This window comes from Neomonachus schauinslandi, chromosome X, assembly GCF_002201575.2.
Source record: "Neomonachus schauinslandi chromosome X, ASM220157v2, whole genome shotgun sequence".
Classification (NCBI taxonomy): Eukaryota; Metazoa; Chordata; class Mammalia; order Carnivora; family Phocidae; genus Neomonachus; species Neomonachus schauinslandi.
This window is the reverse complement of record NC_058419.1, coordinates 84,858,980-84,885,813: the sequence shown is the minus strand read 5'-3', so window position 1 is coordinate 84,885,813 and position 26,834 is coordinate 84,858,980. Positions and strand designations below refer to the sequence as shown.

At 53.4% G+C, this 26,834-nt stretch overlaps 2 protein-coding genes across 2 annotated transcripts in view; both read left to right on the top strand.

Moving 5' to 3' along the window:
* Positions 1–5,379: 5,379 nt before the first annotated feature.
* Positions 5,380–11,648, top strand: WAS (WASP actin nucleation promoting factor). The gene is made up of 12 exons (XM_044911749.1): positions 5,380–5,579; positions 5,902–6,042; positions 6,930–7,016; positions 7,123–7,225; positions 7,338–7,379; positions 7,472–7,525; positions 8,178–8,352; positions 9,370–9,412; positions 9,613–9,766; positions 9,974–10,377; positions 10,650–10,764; positions 11,395–11,648. Exons 1-12 carry the CDS (start codon positions 5,448–5,450, stop codon positions 11,448–11,450), a joined length of 1,506 nt encoding a protein of 501 aa, XP_044767684.1. The 5' UTR covers positions 5,380–5,447; the 3' UTR covers positions 11,451–11,648.
* Positions 11,649–17,179: 5,531 nt separating this feature from the next.
* Positions 17,180–26,834, top strand: part of SUV39H1 (SUV39H1 histone lysine methyltransferase) — a 13,443-nt gene continuing 3,788 nt past the window's right edge. Inside the window, exons 1-3 of the mRNA XM_021678952.1 lie at positions 17,180–17,218; positions 19,268–19,413; positions 20,733–21,395. Of these exons, the coding sequence (XP_021534627.1) occupies positions 17,200–17,218; positions 19,268–19,413; positions 20,733–21,395 (828 nt within the window). The 5' untranslated portion in view covers positions 17,180–17,199. The remainder of the gene's footprint in view (positions 17,219–19,267; positions 19,414–20,732; positions 21,396–26,834) is intronic.

Here is a 26,834-nt window from a genome sequence, read left to right as displayed (position 1 = left end):
CGGCCCTGGAGGAGTCGGGGCCCCCGGAATACATCTCTGAGATGGTCTTTGCAGCAAGGGAAAGTAGAGAAAGGGCAGTGGGAAGGTGGTCAGGTGTTCCGGGTCTCTCACCATCCACCAAGGGCGGTGGGACCTGAAAGTGGTATGGAGGAGGGTGAGGAGAGGATTGGGGCGAGGGTGGGAGAATGCTGGGCTGAGGTGTGATAATTCATTCATCCAAGTTACTCAGCTATTTCAGAAAAACAACAATAATGCATAATTACATGGCCTAATCACTTTGCATGAATTATCTCATTTAGCCTTCCCAGCAACCTTAACTGCTATTATCTTCACTTTATGGATGAGAAAAGGGAGGCACTGAGAGGCTCCCAGACTTTAAACAGCCCTAAGTGGGGGCGCCTGGGTGGCTCAAGTTGGTTAAGCGTCTGCCTTCTGCTCAGGTCATGATCCCGGGGTCCTAGGATTGGGCCCCTGGGAACAAGAATGATCCCGCATCCGGCTCCCTGCTCAGTGGGGAGTCTGCTTCTCCCTCTCCCTCTGCCCCCACCCCACTTGTATACACACACTCTCGCTCTCAAATAAATAAATAAAATATTTAAAGAAAAAAAAAAAAACAGCTCATAAGTGGCACAGCCAGAGCCAGGCTGTAGGGCTCCAGAATTTGTGGTTCTAACCACTGAGCCATTTTTTTTTCTATTTTATTAAAGTAAGCTCTCTGCCCAACGTGGGGCTTGAACTCATGACTCTGAGATCAAGAGTCACATGCTCGACCGACTGAGCCAGCCGGGTGCCCCGCCACTGAGCCATTCTTATCTTTCCAGGTGTCTCTGCTTTTCTGTGTGCCCCCATCCTCACTCCACCCCCACCAGAACTAGAAATCAGCCCCCCTCCCGAGCACCCCTAAGAAAGCACCCATTTGCCCATAGCATCCATGAACGGTTTAGACACCTCTGTGAGAGAGGCTGGCCCCTGCACTGAGTTCTTTTCTTCCCCCTTTCCCCAGGCAGCGGGGGATGAAGAGAGGGCAGTAAATCACAGCACAGGTAGCTGGACTGTAGGATGATTATTCCACAAATACTGATTGAACAGCATGCAGGGTCTTGTGCCTCGTGCCAGGGTGGTGGGCATACGGCGATGAACAAGACAGACAAGGGTCACGTTCCTTCCTGGCCTGGGGAGTGTGTTTTAGAAATTCCTGGTTGGCCGAGTTCGGTTGTCACAATGACGGGGTGCTCCGGCATTGAATGGGCAGGGGCCTAGGATGCTGGGGGACAGCCCCACACCACCGAGACTTGTCATGTACCTGAATGTCATTCCAGGATGGTCAAAGGATTGGGTCAGAGGGTTGGGCACTGCTGCTTCCTTCCGCCTGTCCCTAGGGAGCACCCCTCAGTCGGGGTCCAGAGGACCACGGGAGGCAGGGGGGCTAAGGGGAGGAGAAGGATGGCATGGCAAAGAAAATGTTGCCATCTTGGCCTCAGTTTGGTCCTAGAGGACAGCGGTAGGACCCTACGTGTGCCTAGTCTCTTCTGTGGACTCAGTCGTGCGGTAGGACCAAAGTGGGGAAGATAACCCCATGTCTTATCACTGACGGTGTCTTTCTTATTCCCTACTCAGGGCCTGAGGTGTGGCAGGCAGGATCTTGTAGGCAATATCCTCTCAGAATAAAGCAAAATAAGCACAGGATATAAACAGGAAATGGTTCTCCATCTGGTGACCCCGGGGCAGGGGGTGGGGGGACTGTGGCAGGAGGAGGTGGCGGAGGGACATCAGGATGGTCTAAGTTACTGGGTATATCCTGGTTCTTGGGGCTTTCTGGGTATTCACTGGCTTACTAAGAAGTAAGCTCGAACTGCTGCTCCCAGCTGTGGTGGGCTGACTCATATTCGACCTACCCTCCTGCTGAGAACCATAAAAGCTAAATTAAGGTTCTTGTTCTTCTTCTTAAATCTATTTGAAGGCCCTGGAGAGCAAATTACCTTTGAGGGCATCACGTCACCAAAGACTGTCATCCAGTGCAGAAAAGCAAGAACCGATGGGGATACATAAAGGTGAAATAAGCCAGCTCCCAACTCCTTATGCAGGTCAACAAAGTAATTCAATAATTTGGATAATCTGAAAAATGATTACCAAATCACTATATTCCAGGGTGGGGAAACTCATTCTGTTAGGGACTAAAATAACAAAACTCTAGGTTTTTTAGTTAGAGAAGAGTATACATTTTAAACCTGTCTGCTACTTAGAAGAACAGGAAATATATAACTTTTTAAAAGAAGATTTATTTGTGGGCACCTGGGTGGCTCAGTCGGTTAAGCGTCTGTCTTCGGCTCAGGTCAGGATCCCAGGGTCCTGGGATGGAGCCCCGCATCGGGCTCCCTACTCCGCGGGGAGTCTGCTTCTCCCTCTGCCACTCCCCCTGCTTGTGCTCTCTCTCTGTCATATAAATAAAGAAATAAAAATCTTAAAATTTTTTTTAAAGATTTATTTATTTATTTGAGAGAGAGAGAGAGAAGCAGAGGGAGAGAGAAACTTCAGCAGACCTCGAACTGAGCATGGAGCCCTACACGGAGCTCGGTCCCATGACCCTGAGATCACCACCTGAGCCGAAACCAAGAGTCGGACACTCAACCACTGAGGCACCCCAGAAATATATAACTTTTAAATGTTATTTTATTTTTTTAAAGATTTTCTTTATTTATTTGAGAGAGTGAGAGAGAGCGTGAGTGGGGAGAGGATCAGAGGGAGAAGCAGACTCCCCGCTGAGCAGGGAGCCTGATGCGGGACTCGATCCAGGGACTCCAGGATCATGACCTGAGCTGAAGGCAGTCGCTCAACCAGCTAAGCCACCCAGGCGCCCAGAACTTTTAAATGTTAATGCAAATGTAGCAGAGGCTTAAGGCCCCCTGGTATAGACTTAAGGGAGACAGATCTAGGGGCAGAGAAAGAAGCAAGAGGAAGGTGGAGAACAAAAGGCAGAGAAAGAGCAGAAGAATTTTGTCTCTGCCCCCGTGTGACACTTGACAGATTAGGAATCACTTCTCACATATTTGGCCTCCGCTCCACCATTCACGAGCCGGGTGATCTTGGGCAAGTTAGCTTACTTCCCTGGGCCTCGACTTCCCTATCAGTAAAATGGGGATAAGAGTAGCGTTTACCTCATGGGGTCATCTGTGAAGGTGAAACGAGTTAATAAATGTAAGCCACTTAGAAAAAGTTCAGAAAACACTAAATCAAATTAGACACTAATCCCTCATTGATTCCTTCAGTAAACGTTTATTGAGCGTCTAGTTTGTGCCAGATCCTGGAGATAGGCTTGGCACCCGGCAGGAGCACAATGAGCAGTGTTAAAATGAATGAATGCAGTGGCTTTTTTTTTTTTAAGATTTTATTTATTTATTTGAGAGAGAGACAGCGAGAGAGGGAACACAAGCAGGGGGAGTGGGAGAGGGAGAAGCAGGCTTCCCGCGGAGCAGGGAGCCCGATGCGGGGCTTGATCCCAGGACCCTGGGATCATGACCTGAGCCGAAGGCAGATGCTTAACGACTGAGCCACCCAGGTGCCCCAGCAATGGCTTTTTTTTTTTTTAATTTTTATTTATTTGTCAGAGAGAGAGAGCACAAGCAGGGGAAGCAGCAGGCAGAGGGAGAAGCAGGCTCCCCGCTGAGCAAGGAGCCCGATATGGGGCTCGATCCCAGGACGCTGGGATCCTGACCTGAGCCGAAGGCAGACGCTCAACTGACTGAGCCACCCAGGTGTCCCTGCAATGGCTTTTTAAGGAACAATGCAGGGCCTTGCCCCACGAACAGGCTGGAAGGCGTTCCAGGCCCAGAGGTACGAAATTGCCTGGTGGGTTGTGGGTTCCAGAAGCTGAGTTGTGAGTTGTGCTGTATGTGGCCGAGAGCTTCATGTCCCCAAACGGTAAACCGAGGCCCAGGGAGGTGTGAGGACTGAGCTAGCATCCACTTGGGAGAAGAGCCTGGCATAATCTGGTCCAGTCAGAGATAGGCAAACCCTACAAGTCGCCCCTGATTCCTGTCCCGAGTGTATGCGTGCCCGAGTGGACCGGGAGATGTGCAAGGGAGCAAACACAGCAGTGTAGCTCCCAACAGCCAAAGCCAGAACGGCCTAACATCCGTTAGCAGGAGAATACAGCTAAACAAATCACACCAACAACTGGACTACTGTTCAGCAGTGAACAGGAGCAGCCACGGTTAGAGGCAGATACAGATCTTACCAGAGAGCAGGCACGGAGCACAGTGATGGAAAGTGTGCACTCTGGACCCAGCCGGCCTGGCGTGGGATCCGGGCCCTGCCACTTGCTGGCTGGGAGCTACCGGGAAAATCAGCGTGCCTCCGTTCCCTCACTTCCCACGAGCAAATGGACCCAGTAAGGGTGTATGTCCCGTAGGCTGTTAGGAGGATTTAAATGGGTCAATATTTACAGAGGTCAGAACACCGCGGGGCACATACATTCGGTGGCTTACATCAACATTGGGTAAACGTAGTGCATTGTGTGCGGGAGAAAAAGCAAGACTCTGAAGAATCCAGACTTTTATTTTATTTTTTAAGATTGTATTTACTTATTTGACACAGAGAGAGAGAGAGATAGAGAGAGCACAATCGGGGAGAGGGAGAAGCAGGCTCGCTGCTGAGCAAGGAGCCCGACGACACGGCGCCAGGACCCTGGGACCATGACTTTAGCTGAAGGCAGCTGCTTAACAGACTGAGCCACCCAGGCGCCTCAAGAATCCAGACTTTTAAAGGTTCAAAAGCAACGGGGGATTAAACAAAATGGGGGATTAAACTAGACGTTGCCTAGGCAGTCATATGCTGTGAAGGGATGAGAAGCAGAAAGTGATTTGGGAACTGCGGGGAGGCAGGGGGAAGGGATGGGGAAGGGAGCTGGGGGTCGGTGCATTGTTGGGGGTCTCACGAGCGGCGGGGGGATCCCAGGCACTTAATGTTATTAGAGGAAAAGTTTTAACACGGTAACCCTTCCGCACGAGGGGCCTTGGGCCTCAGGCCCAGAGCAGCTGGATGCTTTGGGGAGGAAGGAGGCCGCTCAGTCCCCGGACTGCCCTCCACCATAGCGTCCTCCAGCAGAAGTGCAGCAGTGGCCTAGCTCTTGCTCCCAGCCAATCAGAGGGAGGAGGATCTGAGCCAGTTCGAGGGAAATGGGCCTCGGGGAGTAAGAAAGAGGGAGGAAGACATGAGCTGGCCCCAAAGATGGGTCTTAACCAGCCAAATGGAGGAGGGCCCCATTCTGAGGGAGGAGGGTCCAAGCCTGTCTGAGGGAGGGAGGAGGAGGCCGGGCCCACCCAGGGGCCCCTGGAGGACTTGTTTCCCTTGTGGTTTTTTGTACTTCCTGTTCCCCTGTGCACTGCGGAAGTTCCTCTTCTTACCCTGCACCCAGAGCCTGACCGGAGAGGACAAGGGCAGGAGGCACCATGAGTGGGGGCCCTGTGGGAGGCAGGTCTGGGGGTCGCGGAGGACCAGGGGTTCAGCAGAACATACCCTCCACACTCCTCCAGGACCACGAGAACCAGCGACTCTTCGAGATGCTGGGTCGGAAATGCTGGGTGAGCTGGGGATCTCCTGGCCCTCCCTGTCTCCCTCCCTTTCCTCCTCTTCCTCTCCTCCTCTTCTGCCTCCTCATCATCCCCATCGTTCTCCTTTCCTCCTCTTTCTTCCCCTCCTCCCCTCTTCCTTCCCTTCTCCATCATCTCCTCTCCTAAAACCCACTTACCCCCATTCACCAATCCCAGGAAGATCTTGATTGCGATGTCTGTCTACTTTCCCTCTGGCTTCGGCTCTTCCTTTGGAGCCAGGACAGCCGCGGACAAGGAAGAACTAGACCCTCTGGCTAACCAGATTCCCCTGAGCCCTGCTCTTCCCTCCCAGACATTGGCCACCGCCGTTGTTCAGCTGTACCTGGCATTACCTCCTGGAGCTGAGCACTGGACCAAGGAGCACTGTGGGGCTGTGTGCTTCGTGAAGGATAACCCCCAGAAGTCCTACTTCATCCGTCTTTATGGCCTTCAGGTGACCCCCATCCCCCCGCTGGACGTGCAAACCAGTTTTCAACCCGCAAACCCAGATCTGTGTCTAAAGCCCCAAGGCCTTGGACAGAGCAGTGAACCCCTGAGCCCCAGAACCAAAGACTTCATCTCTAGATGGATGAATGGGTGAATGGGTAAATGGGAAGTGGGAGGGTCAGACTCTGGTTTGGCTTTCTTTGTCTTTGATGACTGACCCCAGAATCCCCATGTCAAGATTTATAACCCCCCAACTATTAGTATAGCTCCTAAATCTAATCTGTTTCATGAACTCAAAAAAAAAAAAAAAAATGAGCACTGTATTTTTACCTGAACCTCAAATCTGTTCTAAACTCAAACTTTTGGGTTCCAGAAATCCCCCCGTCAAAACTCCTGGGCCCTAAATGTTTGCCTAGCTCCTAAGCCATAGCTTTGCCTCACAAACATCAAATTGCATATACCTTGACTGAATCCCCCACCCCCAAAACTTTCAAGTCTGTGTGTCTGAACCTCAAATCTCAACTCCAACTCCCAGTACTGGAGCCCTACCTGCCCAGATGAAGGCCCCCCATAAAGGAAGGATGTAAGATGGAGTCTATGAATGGGCTCAGTTTCCTAGGACTGGAGTCCTAAACCCTCATATTCAAGCCCCCAAGTCCCACATCTGGGGCCCTGAATCCCAAATCCAAATCTCTGACTGCAATGTCTAACTCCCATATGGTACCCCAACCCTCCACACCTGACATCTAGACCCCTAACTCTGATGATAAGCTTGAAGTCTCCAATCTGATCCTGGGGCCCCAAATTAGGACACCATTCTCCTTGCCCGGATAACAGAGGCCTGCCACCCAGGACATGCCTCCCTGCTAATGTGCCCCCTCCTCACCTCTCCAGGCTGGCCGGCTGCTCTGGGAACAGGAGCTGTACTCACAGTTGGTCTATTCCACTCCCACCCCCTTCTTCCACACTTTTGCTGGAGATGTGAGTGACCCCTCAACCCCTGGGCCTCAGGTGGGGTGTGGGGAGGAGATGGGAAAGCTGTGTGGGGGGGGCGCCTGGAAGGCTATTGAGCCCAAGATGTGTGCAGGCCTGCCAAGCAGGGCTGAACTTTGCAGATGAGGGCGAGGCCCAGGCCTTCCGGGCCCTGGTGCAGGAGAAGATCCAAAAAAGGAATCAGAGGCAAAGTGGAGGTGAGGAGGCCTTCGGGGAGGAAAGGAGGTTGGGCAGAAGTGTGTGCAAGAGTGGGGAGCTGGAGAAGCCCCTCTTATGGTTCTGGTTCCCAGTCCACCTGTCTCTCCACAGATAGACGCCAGCTACCCCCACCACCAGCACCAGCCAATGAAGGTGAGTCTTCAAGTTCAAGGAGGGTACTAAGGGGCTAGCCCAGGAATCTATGGCAGGGTTGTAATAGCTCTCTACCCATTCCATCTTTCCAGAGAGAAGAGGAGGGATCCCACCCCTGCCCCCACACCCAGGCGGAGACCAAGGGGGTGAGTGCTGATTCTTCCCTGTGTCTCTGGGTGGACAGGTGGGTGGGGGAGTAGATAGATAGATGGGTGAGGAGTGGGTGGACGGACGAGTAGTCGGGGAGTGCAGAGATAAGTGGGCAAATGGGTGGGTAGGTAGATGGCTGAGTGGAGGATGAATTGATGGGAAGATGAAAATGTAGATATATAGATGTATAGGTGGGTGTACAGATATATAGGTGAATGAGGATGTGGATATATGGATGAATGGATGGATGGGTGATTGACTCAGTTAATGAATGAGGGAATGAACTGAACAGCAAGTAAATGAATAAGTGACATAGCATTTCAATCAGTGAAGAAAGCAATGATTGACTGACTGACTGACTGACTGATTTAACAAATTAATTGGTTACTGAGCCATGAGTGAATGAATCAGTAATTAAGTGAAAAGCATGAGTGGATGAATAAATAAATGAATTGGTGAAGGTAAGAATGGTTTGTGGAACCCACCATCCACTTCTCCATAAACCCCAATTGGACCCCTCACCTACACCCTCCATGACCATCAAACACACACACACAGATTCCCCCAACACTCGCCCTATCTCTTGCCCCTATGCTTTGGTTGGTAGGTAAGTAGGTCAGTGGCTCAATCACCCTATTCTCCCCACAGGCCCAGCATCTGGCCAACTGTCCCTGGGGCTAGTAACAGTGGACATCCAGAACCCCGACATCACGAGTTCACGATACCGTGGGCTCCCAGCACCTGGGCCTGGCCCAGCTGATAAGAAACGCTCAGGGAAGAAGAAGATCAGCAAGGCTGATATTGGTGCACCAAGTGGATTCAAGTGAGAACCTTTCCCCACTAGTCCCACAGATCCCTGTTGGGGGGTGGGCAGATGAAAAGATGGGCAGGAAGAGAGCTGGGTGGATGGAAGGATGGAAGATGGGTGGGTGGGTGGGTGGGTGGGTAGATGAGTGAGTAGGTGGCTGGGTGCAAGGCCAGGCCTAAGGAGAGGCAAGTGCGGCACTAATGTTGCAAAATTTACAGAGGCAGTTATTCTAAGGGTCATGCAACTGCAGTTCATGACTCTGAGAGGGAGGGCCTCCTTAACTTTTGCGCCCTAGGCACCTCACTTGCTTCCCCTTAGTCCCACCCTGGGTGGGCTGGTGGGCGGGTAGATGAATGGCTGGATGAATGAATGAATGAATGAATGAATGAATGAATGAATGAATGGGTTGGTCAGGGAATGAGTGGATAGGTGGTTGGATGGATGGGTGAATGGGTAAATGGGAAGTGGGAGGGTAGATGGATGGGTGAGTGGATGAGTGTCTGGACAGATGGATGGATATCTGGTTGGTTCACAGGGAAGGTGGATGGGGATGGATAGGTGGCCAGATGCGTGGATGAACGGACAGCTCAATGGATAAATAGAAGTGTGTGGTTGAATAGGTAGACAAAAGAGTGGATGGATTGAAAGGTGGGCACATGGGTAGATGGATGGGTAGATGGACAAGCATGTGTGAAGACAGGTTGGCAGAGAAGCGGGTAAATAGATGTATGTGGGCAGATGAGTAGAAAGACAAATATACAATAGATGGGTGGTCTGACAGGTGAATGCAAATGGCTAGGTGGACAAATGGATGGGTGTGTGGATGGTAGAAAAAGGGATGTTTGGACAGATGGGCAGTACAAACCACGGACCCCTTCTAATTCCATGACTACTGCTCTCATTCAGTCACTCATTCATTCACTTAGGTCTCATCCAGAGTCCCTCTGGGCAGGGGAGGGCAAGAGGGCTTCACTAGGAAGGGAGGGAAGGAAGGGCAGTGGGGCTTCACTGGGATCTCCTCACCTCCCCCAGACATGTCAGCCACGTGGGGTGGGACCCCCAGAATGGATTTGACGTGAGTAATTCCAAAGACCCCTTGACCCACTTAACTACCTGCCTACCCTTCCGTGGTCCACTGGCTCAGACCTACCCCCAGACCCCACCCTTTCTACACTCAGATCCCCCTCTGGGGTGGGCCCAGTGATAATCCGTGCCCCTCCCCTAGCCACCTTATTCCCCCACCACTGCCCTTGCCGCCTTTTTCCTCCTGGGCAGGTAAACAACCTGGACCCGGACCTGCGGAGTCTGTTCTCCAGGGCAGGAATCAGTGAGGCCCAGCTCACGGACGCCGAGACCTCCAAACTTATCTACGATTTCATTGAGGACCAGGGCGGGCTGGAGGCTGTGCGGCAGGAGATGAGGCGCCAGGGTGAGCACCCCCCTTCTTTTCCAGCCCTGGGAGCTGGTTCCTAAGAGATACACTGCAGTCTGTCAGTCCTCATGGGTACCCTTACACTGCTTGAATCAGGAGTTGGTCAGTTGGGGTGCCCATGTTACAAATGAGCAAAATCGAGGCTCTGAAGAGAACTGTAACAATAGCTCTGTGTTATTCTCCCCCCCCCCCCCCCGCCGCCAGAGCCGCTTCCACCACCCCCGCCGCCATCCAGAGGAGGAAACCAGGCCCCCCGGCCCCCTACAATCGGGAGCAACAAGGGTCGCTCTGGTCCACTGCCCCCTGTACCTTTGGGAGGTGCTCCACCCCCACCAACTCCCCGGGCACCCCCACCCCCAGGCCGAGGGGGCCCTCCACCACCACCCCCTCCAGCCACTGGACGTTCTGGACCACTGCTCCCTCCGCCCCCTGGAGCTGGAGGGCCCCCCATGCCTCCACCACCACCACCACCACCCCCACCACCCAGCTCTGGGGATGGGCCAGTCCCTCCCCCACCTCCTGCTCTGGGGCCTGTGGGGGGCCCGGCCCCTGGTGGAGGTCGGGGGGCACTTTTGGATCAAATCCGGCAGGGAATTCAGCTGAACAAGGTGAAGATGGGCGAGATGGGGGACTGGGGGGGGGGGGCTCTGGGACTCGGGGGTGCTGGGCAAGTCAGGATCTTGGGGCCCAGGGCTGAAACTCGCAGAGGCCCCAGGCTTTTGGGTTTCAGTGACAGGGCTGGGAGGCGGGTGGGGAGAGGTAGGTTGGGAACCCTGAAGGGGAATGGAGTGTATGGGAGGGGAAATGATGAGGAAGAGGCAGGGAGGAGTGCTCCTGTCGCGGGCCTTGAACCCTCTGTGCTGGACCCCGCTTGCTGCAGACGCCCGGGGCCCCAGAGAGCTCAGCGCTGCAGCCTCCCCCTCAGAGCTCAGAAGGGCTGGTGGGAGCCTTGATGCACGTGATGCAGAAGAGAAGCAGAGCCATCCACTCCTCAGGTGAGAGCCCCCCCTTTGCCAGGACGGCCAGCCCGCTTCCCAGTGAAGACACCCCCACCGGCTACCACCAATAGTAACAGTCACCCCATCATGACTCTCGTGTCAATCTCCTTTTTGACAGTGTTAACACTGTCATCATGGAACAATAATAGAATTCACTCTATCTTTGCCGATAACATTAACATTAATCCCAGGGTAGGTCCACAAGATTAGTAAGAGTCCATTACACGACAATATTTTAACAAGCCTCATCTTTTGACAGTGCGATCATCAATAACCCATTATGGGTCAACAGTATTAACATTAGCCTGCTATGAAATAGTAATATTGTAATGTACTCCACCTTCGCTGTAATACTTAAATTCGCCCCATTAAGAAAGAAACCCAGCATTAACCCTTGTGTGACACCACATTTTTGACAGTGATATTAACTTTCATTCTAACTCCAGCCCACACCGTCACTCTCCCTCCTCTGAGGGGCCCCTTCTTCATTCAACTGCACGGGCCCCCAGGGGACCTCAGCCCCCCAGAACCCTGAGTCTTGACCTCTCAGACCCCAGGAACTTCACCCCACCCCTGGCCTTTGAACCCTTCTGCCCATCCTGAATCCCACTTTCTCTCTCCCTCCAGACGAAGGGGAGGACCAGGCCGGCGAAGAGGATGAGGACGATGAGTGGGACGACTGAGTCACCCTCGCCACCTGTTCTGAGCCCCCTCCCCTGGCAGCCGCGGCTCGCTGCCCTCTGCTCCCGGCCTCCAGGGCGCTCAGGCCCCGTTTCTTCCCCACCGACCCTTCCAAAGCTGGTCCCCAACATTCACCCTAGCAGGAGCCAGGGCCCCTTTTTATACAGAATTTCTCGGTTCTCCTCACATAAGGATTTTGAGACCAAAATAAAATAACTCTCTTTTTGTTTCTCTAAATCTCAGTTGGTTTATATTCCAAATATGGAAATTTGGGGTCCTGTAGCCCCAAAGTCTCTTTTATTCATCTATCCCATTTCATTCATTTATTTATTCACTCATTTGTTCCCTCATTTATTTCTTTGTTCCCTTCTGCCCTTTATTTTTTTTTCAAAGATTTTATTTATTTATTTGACAGAGAGAGACACAGCGAGAGAGGGAACACAAGCAGGGGGAGTGGGAGAGGGACAAGCAGGCTTCCCGCGGAGCAGGGAGCCCGATGTGGGGCTCGATCCCAGGACCCTGGGATCATGACCTGAGCCGAAGGCAGACGCTTAACGACTGAGCCACCCAGGCGCCCCTCTGCCCTTCTTTCTTCCCACAAACATTTGTTGCTGGGCACTACTCTCGGGGCTGGAGCTAAAGCCGTGGGAAGAAAACCTAGTGACGCCAACATTCTAGTGGAGGAGACAGATATGAAACCAGGAATCAAATAGAAATGAAAGATAGTTACAGATGGTGACAAGGGCTGTGATATGCTGAGGGGGAATGGCCTTCAGATGGAACATCCAGGGAAGGCCACCAGGACGCTGTGACAGTCGTGCAGAACCTAAAGAGAGAGGAGTCAACCAGTAAATCTTTGGGGGGAGGGCATTCCAGGCAGAAGGAGCAGCTTGTGCGAAGGCCCTGAGGTGGGGGAAAAGTTTGGTGTGAGGTTAAACATGGTGAATTTGCAGGAGTTACTCGTTCAGTTATTTGCTTAGTTATTTTTTTTTAAGGTCCAATCGGCACAATATTAGATCAAGAGAATACTCAATGGTCAGACTTACTCTCCCATGCACACAACTCACACACCAGGATCCTGATGGGCAGGACCCCTCTCTCCATTTTAAAATTTGGTTCTGCCTAGTTCTCAGCACAAACCAAGTCCTGGCCAGTGGCAGTGGAAGAGGCAAAGACTCAAACAGATCGGCTCTAGAACCTGGGCAAGATGCCCCACCTCTGAGCCTTAGTTTCTTTATCTATACAAGGGCGGTAACAATATGTAACTGATTTGCAACTGAGATCCCACTGGGTTCCCCCTCCTCTTCTAGGAATTACTCACCAGAAAAAAAGGAGCAACGCAAAACTGTCCCTGGTGTTTTATTTTTTTTAAGATTTTATTTATTTATTTGACAGCGAGAGAGGGAACACAAGCAGGGGGAGTGGGAGAGGGAGAAGCAGGCTTCCCGCCGAGCAGGGAGCCCGATGTGGGGCTCGATCCCAGGGCCCTGGGATCATGACCTGAGCCGAAGGCAGATGCCTAACAACTGAGTCACCCAGGCGCCCCTGTCCCTGGTGTTTAAAGCTATTTCCAAGGGAGTGATTAGAAGCTCTTGCACATCAGAGCCCTAGCAGAGGTGTCTACTCCTTTCCATTTCTGAAATCTGGTGGATTCAAGACCTCAGGTATCCTACCTTTAGAGGAGGAGGAGGGGAGTGGGGAGAAAGATAACAGTGAGGAGGAATCCAGAGAGGACAGGCTTCATCCATCTGCAAGACCAGTGGAAGAATTTCAAACGATCTGAGGTGCAGGCTGGGGGTCAGAGGAGGGAGCAAAGGAGAGCCAGGGCCAGGGTAGAGGTGTGGGAGGTGGGAGCTGGCTTTGCTCTTAAGAATTCCCCTGTAGGGGCGCCTGGGTGGCTCAGTCGTTAAGCAACTGCCTTCGGCTTGGGTCATGATCTCAGGGTCCTGGGATCGAGCCCCTCATCAGGCTCCCTGCTCCACAGGAAGCCTGCTTCTCCCTCTCCCACTCCCCCTGCTTCTCCCTCTCCCACTCCCCCTGCTTCTCCCTCTCCCACTCCCCCTGCTTCTCCCTCTCCCACTCCCCCTGCTTCTCCCTCTCCCACTCCCCCTTCTTCTCCCTCTCCCACTCCCCCTTCTTCTCCCTCTCCCACTCCCCCTGCGTGTGTTCCCTCTCTCGCTGTGTCTCTCTCTGTCACGTAAATAAATAAAATCTTAAAAAAAAAAAAAAAAAAAGAATTCCCCTGTAGCCACAGAAGCAGAAGAAGGAGGGAGTCTCGGGTTCCTTTTAACTCTTTCATTGTGCTTCACCTTCCACTCCCACCCCACTTTGGCCAGGTTGCCAGGGGTGAGCTGGGTCTAGGAAGGGCCTGTCATTATCACTCACCTGCCTCCCCACTCCCTGCTAGGAAACCCCAGAAATCAGGGTGTCTTGGGACCCCCTCAGTACGGGGGTCCTGGAGAAGACCTTATATTACACAACCTCTGAATCCCCAGGAGCGCTGCCTACAGGAGGCACGGGCTTGGCGGAAAAGAATTGACCGTGGACAAGTGGCTTGACCTTTCTGGGCCTCAGTTTTCTCGATCTTTAAACTGAGACTAAAAATGCATACTTCGCGGGGTTGCAGAGAGAATTCGAGTGTCTGCAAAGTGCCGGGCTCCTTGAGGCATCTACAAACATTAGATACTGCTGTTGTTGTTCTTCCTACTACTGACTGGTCCGGAGTCACCCTTGATCATAAAATGCACCATCATTGTATGTATCACCAAGAAAGACAAAAAAGTACTGCGAATTAAATTATGACTCACCAGTGCCTGGGGGATGCAGCCAGATTTCAGAGATGTTACAGATTTAAGTATTCCTGGAATCTGGTTGGGGATGTTCCTTTAACCTGCGTTCTGGTTCCACGTGTATGTTTGCTTGTGAAAACTCGTGATGCTGATCACCCATGGTCAGTGCCTTCTTTCTGTATGTGTGGTACACTCGAGTACGAGGTTTACGTTAAAAACAGGTCAAACCTGTACAGCTTGGAATGGATAAGACCTTATATTGGCCCCAGCACTGGGCAAGGCAATATAGACTTGGCACTAAATTAATGCTGAATGAACAGACAAGTGGCTGGGAGTGGGACACAAGAAGAACAGGGTGGCCTCTTACTTTTGAGGTCTCCTGGACAGATGCTAGTCCAGAAAGATTCATTTCCACACAAGCGGGAGATGTCCTCCCCAAGGTCACTCATCTGAGGTTTTACAGATGAAGAAACTGCCTGAGGTCACACAATTTAGTAAACGGTGGAGCTGGGATTTGAACTGGGGTAGCTAGGCTCCAAGACCCAAGCCTTTACCCACCGCATTATATATACTGTTATATATACTGTTTGGGGAGGACCACAGTATGAAAATTAATAAAGGGAAACCTTACTAAAATGGACTCAGGATGCTAGAAGGGGAGGCTGGTAGAGGAAACCTACCGCTCAATGTCAATTAGAGCAAAAAGTATCAATTACAGACCCAACAGAAGTATCTCAGTAGGAAAGAATGGTCAATTACAAGCCCCCCACGAGGGAAAGATATACATCCTAGCTCCTATAAGAAATTGACTACACCTGCCGCTCAGCCACTGAGAAACCATCATGGCTATGAACTCTTGCTTTTCTCCAACAGACTTTTGTTCCAAACAACCCCTCCCAACTTCCTCCTCCATAACATAATGTTCCTCTCCTTTGTTTATTGGACTTGCATATGGTTTTGCCATAGCTTGCTTGTCCTGCGTTGCAATTCTCAGCCAGTCCTGAATAAACCAATCTTTTGCTGGTAAAATAACAAAGGGATGTTTGCCCAACACCCACAGACCCCCATATGACCCCCTCCAGATTCAGTCATGCCTTAAGCCATTCTTATGAGTTGGACTGGACTTCTGGGAATAGGAGGGTTCTGCCTGTCCGGGGAGACTGAGAGCATGTGAGGACCAGCATCTGACTGTGTTCTAGAAGGAAAAAGAGAGGGAAGATGATGCGTGGTGGGGCGCATGCTGCTGGCTGTTCCACTCACGGTAAGCAGGGGCTGCGGGAACTTCAGACTGGCCATTTCTCCCAACTAGCTCACAGCTAGACTGGCAGGCCGACCGAACAACCATTTGCTTAACTGTATAATCATTTGGTTGCCTACATAACTCACGGACCCACAGGGAGGGGGGCAGTTTGAGGAACGGACGGTGCAATTTCCTGATGCTGTGAGGTACTGAATATCTAACGAAATTATGCCGGCCTAGGACCCGCTGGGGCTGGTGGTCTGAGAGCGTGGAAGACAGGCAGCCTCCTGAGGGACTCACAGGCTGGCTGACTGATGGCCCGGGCTGTTGCTGCCCGCCTGGGGGGCGGGATGTTGTGAATGGCTGACGATTGCTGGGAGTCACGTCTGGCCTGAGGGAGTGTGTCTGGATGTGACGCCGCGGTCCGGTGGTGCGTAAAGGAGGGCTACCCTGAGGGGATTTCAGGCTGACTGATGGCCAGATCTGTCACTGCCTGATAAGCAACTGTATCTGGTGAGTGACTCTCCACCCAGACCGTGTGGCCCGTCAGACGCTGAGAATGGCTGCCTGGGGGGTTGACAATACGATGAAGGACAGTGAACGAGTCACAGGCCAGCTGACCCATCGAAATATCAGTGTAGCCACCTGGCTGGATGGCCGTACCAGGTTGGAACCACAGCAGCCCTGAGGGCCCGCCTGGGTCAGAGGAGACTGACTGGATGACTGACCAGTGGTGGGCATGCCTTCCCTGAGAAGTGACAGACCGCTGACCCACTGTCAGGTGGCGTGGAGGCTTCCGTGAGGGAGTAACTGCCTGATGAGGGCGTGAATGAGGAGTCACCCGAGGGAATTAAAGATCGCCCAACTAGCAGTGGCTAGAATGTCTGCGGCTAGAATGTCTCCCCGAGAGGGCGACATTAGATGCGGACAATGACAGCCTGTCCCGACCTAATCACGGCCCGCCTGAGGCCACGGCTGGTGGCTGTGAGACGGTTTCCCCTGGGGCTTTCGGAGCTGCCCCCGGAGCAAGAGTACACGGAGAGACGGGCTGCTTGACTGGCTGTGTGCAAAAGGGGCCGCCGGAGGCAGTGACAGGCTGGCTAACAGTGTAGCTGTTAGCGCCGTCTGTCTGCCTTGAGAGACTCGCAGCTGGCCCGAGGCTCGAATGGGTGCCGCTGTTGACTGGCAGACAGTGTGAATTGGCGGGGCGGGGCGGGGGGGGGGTCGGGGTCTAGCTAAACAGTCGTCTGTGGTGATGGACCCATTGTCTGATTTGAGTCTGGGGACCGGCTGAGCAGCTGTACGTGGCGACAGTTCCATCTTGGGAGTCACGGTCGGCTTGGGGTTAAAATGTGGTGACGACTGACTGACGGTGGTAACTGGGGGTCTGACAGGACGGAGAATCCCCCGTGCGGCTGGCTGACAACGTGATTGGCTGACAGCGTGACAGACAGACCGGCGGACGGGCAGGGCCTCCGGCAACCTTAGTTGCCTCCGCCGCCGCCGCCGCCCAGACGCACTCTGGGAAAGCGCTGGCGAGCATCTGCCTTCGGGACCGAGCGGGGTGGCGGGGAGGGGTCCGGTCACGGCTCGCCGGTTGGTCCGCGCGGGCGCTGCTCGCGGCGCCGCGCGGCCAATAGGCTGCGCGTTCTCGGCCACGCCCGCGCGAGCTCTCTTCTCGCGAGGCCGGTTAGGCCCGAATGTCGTTAGCCGTGGGGAAAGATGGCGGAAAATTTAAAAGGTGAAGCAGTGGCGGCAGCGGCGCGGGCCTGCTGGCCGGGCCGGGTGGGCTGGAGGGGTGGCGTTGAGGGCTCGGGGCCCCGGCGTCCGGGGCCACGGAGCCGGGAGCCGGAAGCCTGGCGCGGAAAGGATGGGGCTCAGGGAGCCCGGGCCTGGCGCGCGGGGCTGGGCGGGGCTGAGGGGAGGGGGCGCGTGCCTCGGAACGCGGCGGGCGCGGGGCTAAGTGGGGACGCGGGAGGGGGGCGCGCGCCTCTGATCGCGACCGGTCGGCGCGCGCACGCGCGGGGGCTTGTCGGGGAGGCCGCGCCCGCGCGCGGGAAAATCGGCCGCCGGTGACCGTTACCCGGTTGGTGTCCACGCGAGACGCCGGAAGGGGAGGGAAGGGAAGGGGACGGACCTCTTTTCAGAGTGGGGGGACAGAGGACTCTTCAGGGTGAGGGTACCTCCTTTCCGCGTGATGGGGAAAGGGTTTGCTGTAGAGAAGACTCCCCTGGGAAGAGGGGAAAGGGGCTTCTCTAATAGGAGAGCTGGACTCCCTCGTGTGCAGGGGAAGTGGGGTGACTTTTCCAGTATGTTGGGGAGGGTGGGCTCCTCTGGGTGAGAAAAGCTGCGGGGAGGATGGGCTCCACGGTGTGAGGGGGACCTCTGAGGGGTAGGAATCCACCTGTGGTCAGTGCGGAGCCAGCAGCTGGAGAGGTTAGTTGGGACCACTTTAGTGGGTTTCGAATGCAAGTTAAGGGGTTTGAAAGGGAGAGGCATCATAGGGAGAGGAAAGCGTGGGCACAGGCTGAGTCTCCACTAGGCCTGCCTAAGTGGGGGGGGGGGGTGCACACGAAATAATTCTGCAAAGCTCTTGTAGGTTTTCAGGTTGACGTCTAGAGTATTTCATTATGAGTTCCGATGTTTGATTTTTGTAATGGGAGGTAGGAAATATTAAAGATAGGATGAGGACTGACTGCATTTGGAATGAGTGTTCTATGGAATGATTTGATAAAATGGCTTCTAAAGCACATTGTGCCTTGAATCAGAATTCTTTTTAAAAAAATCCGCATCTTGAAAATTTCTGATAGCCCCAGAAACATTCCAGGTATATTTAAAAGAATCGTCATTAACCTATGCTGTTTTGCTGGTTCCTGAATTCAGAGCATACTCCTTTGGGTGGGCTTTACCCTTCACAGAAATGTAGATGAGACAGCCAAAATGCAGTGTGAAAAAATATACCTTGCAGGTTTAAGGGACCCAGGCTAATCATTCAAGGAAGCTTCCTGAAATCTAATACCATTCCACAATCTCTTCTTCCTAATTCTGAAAACTTAAGTTTGGCACCATTCAGTGGCAAAACTAGATGATAAGGTGGGACTATCTTGCCTCTTTATTTCTCCTATTTAATGTAAAAATTCAGATTTTTTGCTGCAGAATTATTAATGTGTTTGATTATGGCTTGATACCCCTGACCACACTGGGGGTGTTAGGTAGTGTCTGGGGCATACCTAGAACTACACTTGTAAAAAATTAAAAAAAAAAAAAAAATCTGAATTCCTAAACACAACTAGCCCCAGGAGTTTCAGATAAGGGATTCCGGACCAGTCTTTCCAGTTAAACCTTTGTTTGGTGCCTACAGGTTGTAATCCCATCCCCACCAGTTCCCCTGGGGCAATGCACCCTACTGAGATGGGGGGGTTTGTTCTCTTTATTTTGCAAAGTGGGGAGAGGGATGATTAGGTCCTGAACCCTAGGCCCGTTTGCGGGCAGTTTTAGGAATAGTATGGAGGGAGTTGGAAGCTCTGGGAATAGATTCCTTTAGGATAATCCATCCAGCAGATCCCACTTTGAGGTCTACTGCTCCAGGGGTAGCCTTGGAATGAGCACTGGGGTTGAAGAAGTGGCACATTTTTGTTGTAGAAGGGTGTCAGCATTGGGAAGGCCTGTGGATTAAATCTCACTGACTCTGAGGCAGTCCTTTGGAAGTCTCAGAGAGGATTTGGGGTCCCCTTTGACCCATGGCTTCGCCAGGATGCCCATTAAGTTCTTTCTGCTCTCCGTGTTCTAGGCTGCAGTGTGTGTTGCAAGTCTTCTTGGAATCAGCTACAGGACCTGTGCCGCCTGGCCAAGCTCTCCTGCCCTGCCCTCGGCATCTCCAAGAGGAATCTCTATGACTTTGAAGTCGAGTACCTGTGTGATTACAAGAAGATCCGCGTGAGTCTGGGGTGACCTTGGCCAGGGCAGGGGTGTCTCAAGGAAGATGGCTTACTGCCCCTTTGCCCCCACCCCCACTGCCTGCATCTGTTTCCAAAGGGAATTTTCTCCTCTAATCTTAAAAAATTAGGTTTAGTAGGACTTCTTATCATCCTCATTTTGCAGGTGAGGAAACGAGGTGGCTTTCTCAGGGGGGTAGGAGCCAGAATGAATCCCCAACTAAGTCTCTCTTCCCACCTCCACAGGAATACAAACCAGTTGCAAAGATTGAGGTGCTGAGCCCAGGAAGGGAGCGGATGATAGCTAGCAATTATTGAGCACTTTCAGTGTGCTGGGGACTTCCTCTCAGAAACTCATTTAATCCCCCCAGCAACACTGTGAAATGGGAACTGTTACCATTGCCAGAGGAGGCAACAGCAGGATAAAGAGAACATACTAGAACCAGTACGGTTGGGTTCAAATTTTGGCCCTGTAGCCCTGGGATACTTACCCACATTCTCTGTGGTTCATTTTCTTCATCCGTAAAATGGAGATGACTAGTAGTATCTAGCTCATACAGAGTTGTGAGGGTTAAATTAGTTAATAAAACATTGAAGTTACTTAGAACAGTACTTGCTGCGTATGGAATGCTAGAAAAATGTCAGCTTTTTTTTTTCTTATTTATAGATGAGGAAACTGAGGGTCAGCAAAGTTAAATAACTTGCGAAGGCCACCTGGCCAAGGAGCTGCAGATCCAGAATTTGTACACAGTGTGTCTACCTATAGAATCTGTGTGGTTAAATAGTATCCTCTAGCTGCTCTCTGCAAGAAAATATCCCTCTGCCGCCTGAGTGGAGAACAGACTAGGGGCAAGGGTGGGACTGGGGAGACTGGTGAGGAGGCCTACTACCTTCTAATTCAGGCGAGCGATGATGGGGGTGGCAATGACGTTGGTTTGAAGTTGTTGGATTCTGGATGTAGTTTGAAGGTGAGGCTGACAGGAGTTGCTGAGGGTGGATGTGGGGACTAAGAAAGTTGTGACTCCCAAGGGTTGGGGCCTGAACAGCTAGAAGGAGGGGGCTGATGAGAGGGAAGATAGAGGAGGGAGTAGATTAGATTAAAACTTGGAATTTGGACAGTGGTAGCGGGGAGTGTGGGATTTGAACCTAGGGATCCTCAGGCTAGAGCCCGCGCTTTGTAACCACCGCATAGAGTCATTCCAGAAAAGGCGCCGGGAGTGGTTTGGGTCTGATCCACCAGCTTTGGGATGGAAGTCCCACAAGGGCTGGGCCAAGGGTATGGCCGCTTACGGTGCCCCCGTCCCCTGGTCCCCCCAACAGGAACAAGAGTATTACCTGGTAAAATGGCGTGGATACCCAGACTCCGAGAGCACCTGGGAGCCACGGCAGAATCTCAAGTGCGTGCGCATTCTCAAGCAGTTCCACAAGGACTTAGAAAGGGAGCTGCTCCGGCGGCACCACCGGTCAAAGCCCCCCCGGCACCTGGACCCAAGCTTGGCCAACTACCTGGTACAGAAGGCCAAGCAGAGGCGGGCGCTCCGGCGCTGGGAGCAGGAGCTCAATGCCAAGCGCAGCCACCTGGGACGCATCACCGTGGAGAACGAGGTGGACCTGGACGGCCCCCCGCGGGCTTTCGTATACATCAACGAGTACCGTGTGGGTGAGGGCATCACCCTCAACCAGGTGGCGGTGGGCTGCGAGTGCCAGGACTGTCTGTGGGCCCCCGCTGGAGGCTGCTGCCCCGGGGCGTCCCTGCACAAGTTTGCCTACAACGACCAGGGTCAGGTGCGGCTGCGCGCCGGCCTGCCCATCTACGAGTGCAACTCCCGCTGCCGCTGCGGCTATGACTGCCCCAACCGCGTGGTGCAGAAGGGCATCCGCTATGACCTCTGCATCTTCCGCACGGACGACGGGCGCGGCTGGGGCGTCCGCACGCTGGAGAAGATCCGCAAGAACAGCTTCGTCATGGAGTACGTGGGAGAGGTAGGGAGCCGGGCCCCGACGTGCGCGCGCGTGTGCGCGCGCGCGCGCGGACAGCTCTTCCGGCCACGTGCTCCCACCGCGTGCGCCCAGCTCGCCTCACTGTGTGCCTGCAGCTTCCCTGCTTTTCCTGTCCGGGGAAAGGTGGGGGGCGGTTGGCCTGAGTGTGACAGGGACTTCCTGGCAGGGGCGTGCGTTTCCAGCTGGTAGTTGAAAGCGCAGCGAAATACTTCTGGACTGGGTTGCCTTCTTAAGGGTACCTGGCAAAGAGGGAGGCGGGAACCGAAATGCAGGCAGAGTTCCTTTTATCAGGCCATGTACTTCAGCATAGGGTTGCGTCACCTGGAAAGGCTCCACTTCTCATTTCGCAAGGGTTCAGCTTACCACCAAGCAGTGTCTGACCAGGAGGAGCGCCTTTTACTACTCGGAACACGCACACTCTGGAGTAGGACGTAGACATGCCTTACGTTGACTGCCTCTTCCTCCAGACTTGCAGGACACTGGGGACAGGCCAGGTATACAGTTGACCCTGGAACAACATGGTGGGGGGGCGGTAGTTAGGGGCACCGACCCCGCGTAGTCAAATCGGCCTGTAACTTCTGACTCCCCAGAAACTTAGCAACTACTAGTAGCCTACTGTTGACCTTACCGATGACATAAACAGTGGATTGATACATACTTTATATGTTGTATGTATTAGATAATGTATTCTTACGGTGAAGTTAGCTAGAGAAAAGAAAATGTTAAGACAGTCATGAGGAAGAGAAAATAACACTTACAGTACTATACTGTATTTATCGAAAAAAATCTGCCTGTAAGTGGGCCCATCTAGTTCAAACTTGTGTTGTTCAAGGGTCAGCTGGACTAGGCAGGCTAGCTGCCATACCATATAACCCCCAAATCTTAGTGGCTTCACACATTCGAAGTCTCTTTGCTCCTGTATCAGGCCAGCATGGGTATTTGGGTAGTGTCCTTGCATACAGTGGCGTGGCCACCTAGGCTCCTTCCCTCTTGAGCCTTTGCTGTGCCTCAGAGCCGCCCCCTGATCCTCACTCTGCATCGCTGGCAAGTGGGCCGAGAATCGGGGTGGAAGGGGAGGTTGCTCATGGGCCAGGCTAGGACACAGTGCCCATCACTTCTGCCCACACTGACTGGCTGGAGCCAAGTCACTGGCCTCACCGTGGTGCGAGGGAGGCTGGGAAGTGTGACTCAGCCATGCGCCTAGGTGGAAAACAAAAGGAGTATGTGTGTGAATAACCCGCAAGTGTCTGTAACAGCAAGTGTCATGTTCTAAGGTAGGACGTGGTGTGCATTTGGGGTGGAGCAGTTCTTTTTATGTAGGACTGTCTCATGCATTGGGGAACAATTAACATCCCTGGACCTTGACCAGTTAGATCCGTGAGTGTGTTGTCATGGTGATAACCCCAGATACCTTTGTATTTCTTAGCAGTCTCTTAGAGGTGTGATATGGTTGGGAAGTGACAGAAATTGGCCTAAGGGACACACACCTGAAGGTGTCCACACTGTAGTAATGACACTGATGGAGAGGAGAGGCTCCCAATAATGAACCATAAAGCAGAGAGGGTCATAGCCTCAGGGGGCAGAGATGATGTAGAGGCGGAGCAGTCCACACCCTGACAGTCTAGACGAGAAGTCCACACTCAGATAATCTTGACGGTCTGGTGGAAGAAGTGTCCACACGTCGAAGGACCTGCCAGTCTGGAGGAGGGAGTAGGTGGCCATACCCCAGAGGGTTCCTGACAGTCTGGGGCAGGGGGCCTGACAATTTGTGGGAAGAGGTGTCTCCGTCCCAGAGTGACCTGGAGGAGAAGAGCGAGCTCTCCACACTCCACAGGACCCTGGCAGTCCAACTTAGGAAGTGTCTACACCCACACTGTCCTGACAGTCAGGAAAAAGCAGCATCCTCACCCCCGAGGGATCGGGACAGTCTGAAGGAGATCACGTCTACACCTAAGAGAACTCCCAACAGCCTGGAGAAAGTGTCCATACCCCCAGTGTCCTGACACTCTGGGGGGATGTATCCAGACCTCCAAGGGATGCTAACAGTGGAGGAGATGTTAACAGCCTAGAGGGGTGTCACCAGTCTGAAGGAGGACATGTGCACACTCCAGAGCCCCTGACAGTCTGGAGGTGTCCAGCCCCCACAGGAGCCCGCCAGTTCTAGAGGAAGTCTGGGAGAAGGGAGTGTCTCCAGCCTCACTGTACTGACAATCTTGAGGAAAAGCTTTTTACAACACAGAGGATCCTGACAGGTGAAGAGGAGGGAGAGTCTGCAGCCCCCGAGTACTCCAGAGTCCCCTGGTCAGGGTGCTGTTCTGGCTGTTCTTCCTTAGTGTCTGTCCTGTTCCATGCTGTAAAAACATTGGGGCCTTCAGGGCTTCTCACCCCTGTCCCCCCTCTTCCCGCTCCACAAACACTCTCCTTAAACTGTTTCTTGGCCTCCTTCCTGCCATGTTCTGTGACTTCCAGGCCCAGTTCTGACACTCTCAGACCCGTGGGGCCTCCTGATGGCACCATAGGTCCCCAAATGCTGCCAAAGCCAAACTCCTCTTCGTGCATCCCCTGTGAGGAGGCAGCAGAGCCAAATGGTCAGGAGGTTGGAGCCGAGCTCCCACCACTGAGCGGCAGGCACTTACCCTTTTTGTGTTTCAGTTTCCCAATCTGTAGAATGGGAATGGTAATAGCACCCACATCATTCACTTGTTACAAGAATTAAATGAGTTATGATGTGTGAAGCACTTGGAAGAAGCACTTGAACAGCAAGTCTTCAATAGATGTCAGCCGTTACAGTCTACAAGTCAGAAAACCCAAAGTCTTTGGTAGCCCATCTGGCCAGAAAACCCAGCCAGACCTGATCTGGGCCTGATTTGTAGCCTAGTTATCCCACTTGGGGTGCATATTCATAGATTTCATTATAGGAGTATTCATTTACTCGGTTACGTGGTGCTGTCCCAAACCCTACCTGGTGTCCCATAATCGAGGGAAAGCACCCCATATCTGGTCGCCAAGCTATCCTACAATCTGGACACGACATGTGCCCTCTCACCTCTGCACCAGTGGTCCCTCCACGCGAGCTGCCCGTCCTCTCCTTTGGACCCTTCCATGTTCCATCAGAACATCCACCCTCGCCCAGCAGAGAACAACAGCCTAGCTTATCCAACTAAGACCTGCATTTGCTTCATACTTTACCAACCCCGAAACGAAGGTGCGTATCAGTTTAATTAAATGACGGTACGTCATCATTTAATTAGCAGTGTTTCCTTTCTCGGGAAAGGGCACATAAAAATAAGGGAGCGTGTTCGACTGGGATAGGACTGGTTGGTACTCATAACCATTCCTAACAGTGCTCAGTGTCAAGAACAGAAACATCATTCCCGTCCCTGATCGCGCTGGAGCTTGACAGCAGCCCCCGTCAGGTTGGTGTTACCGTCGTGGTCATCCCCATTCTACAGACGAGGGCCGAGGCTCAGAGAGAGAGAGTAACGTGCCTCAGAGTCACCAAGCTAACAAAGTGGGTAAAAAAAGGCCCAAGTGTCTAAAACTGGTGTGCTTCCAGACCTGGTGGAGGGTTTTGTTTTGTTTTTGTTTTTTTGGCCGAGGCAGTAGGCAGAAGGAGAGAACATTCAGGATCCCCTATCCAGATGGGGGCAGGGCAGCGGCTGGACTCCGGAGTCTTCTGGGTCCTGTTCACTGTCAACACCCTTTCCAGGCTGCCAGCTTCTAGCCTATCTGTCTTCCCCAGTCATTCTGGAGAGCTGCTAGGAAGCAGGGACGTGGCCTGCTCTGTTCCCGAGTTTTCAGGGTAGACCTGCCCTTACTGAGTGGGCCTGGGAAGAAGACTGGAGAAGGAGCCGTTTGTGGCCTGGAGGGCTCCCCGTGTGACTCACTCTCGGTGAGACTCGGGAAGCAGGTAGAGGCAGAACAGGCGGGAAGATGGAGACCGGGAGGATGTGGAAAGGAAAAAGCTGGCTCAGACACCACCCAGCAGGCTTGCGAGCCAGCGGAGGCTGCCCTTCAGTCCCAGGCCTTCGGAGAGCTTCGGGGAGGCAGCAGCTTCCGCATGGCCACCGGGGGTCGGGAGGCCCAGGAAGGCAGCAGAGAAGTAACAGCTGTTGTGCCGACTCCACAAGGAGCGTGTGTTCTCGGGAGGTGGACGGAGACTGACCTTGATGTACTCCTCCTCGGAACATTTCTGTGGCTCCTGTTGTGTCCCTCGGGAGACACTGGTGTCAAAGCTCTTTTGTGACCTGTAGCTTGCTTTAGATGCCGTATTGCTTTTCTCCTGCCCTGGGACCCCGAAGCACTGGGTTTCCTAATCAGCATCTTGCGCTGCGGGCATCTGAGTCCGTCTCTCTTTGACCAGACTGTGACTCCGGAGGGCCAGGGCCAAGCCTGGTTCCTGTTGTCTCCCCTGAGCCACCCAACCTGTGGGCACCCCCCTGCAGACACGGGCCCCTGAGTGCTGGGACCAGGCACAGGGTAGGCCTCCTAAAAACCCACGAAATCAACAAGTGAACGAACAAGCACACATTTGGAGTGTGGGCGAGCCAGGTTCCTCGGAATGGAGCTGGAGTGCGGGGCAGTGAGCCGTGTGGCCTGAGGGGCAGACCTTGGTCTTCTCAAGGCGCTGATGAGGATTTGGCAGGGAGGAGACGGCGAGGACTCCAGCGCAGCCGTCCAGGACGGAGGAAGTGGAGGGTGGTCGTGGCTGGCGTGAGGGTGAGCGAGCCAGGAAGCCAGGGCAGGTCTGGGCTTGCGTCGTGTGGTAGGGGTGGTGGTGGCCAGTGGGTCTCTGACGAAAGGAGAGGGAAGAAGGGGTGTGAGGGGGGCAGAGTGTTCGAGTTGCCTCGAGGACCACCGCGGGACAGAGGATAGGTCACTGGGCTGGGCAGCAGAGTGAAAATAAAGGGTACTTGGGCGTTCCTGCTTTGCGCTGTGCGGGCGCTTGTCTCTCGAGGGGTGGGCAGAGGTAGCAGGAAGCCCAGGAGTGGAGAAGGAGATCTGCCCAGGCTGGAGGCCGCCCTCGGCTGAGGAGGGGGCAGTCTTGGGTCCCAGGGGACCATCCCCCAGAGCAGGGCGTGGTTGGCTCTGCTGCGGGATTACCAGGAGGCTGTGGTGGTTGGCCCAGGGGGAAGAGGGGCCGTGAGGGGCGGGGAGGGGGGGGCTTTCTAGGATAGCCAGGGACCCAGCCGGGCAGGAGGAGAGGTCTGCTGCTATCTTAGACCCCGGTTGCTGGCACCAGGTGGCATCAGGGCCGAGGGAGAGCGCTCACCCGTGCTCTTGCCTCCTTTCACCCTCTGAGATTCTGGCCTTAGTTTCGTTCTTGCCGTCTCAGACTCTCCACAAGGGTCTTGAGCTCTCTGGACCAGGGTCTGTTTTTTTTTTTTTTTTTTTTTTTTTTTAAGATTTTTTTTATTTATT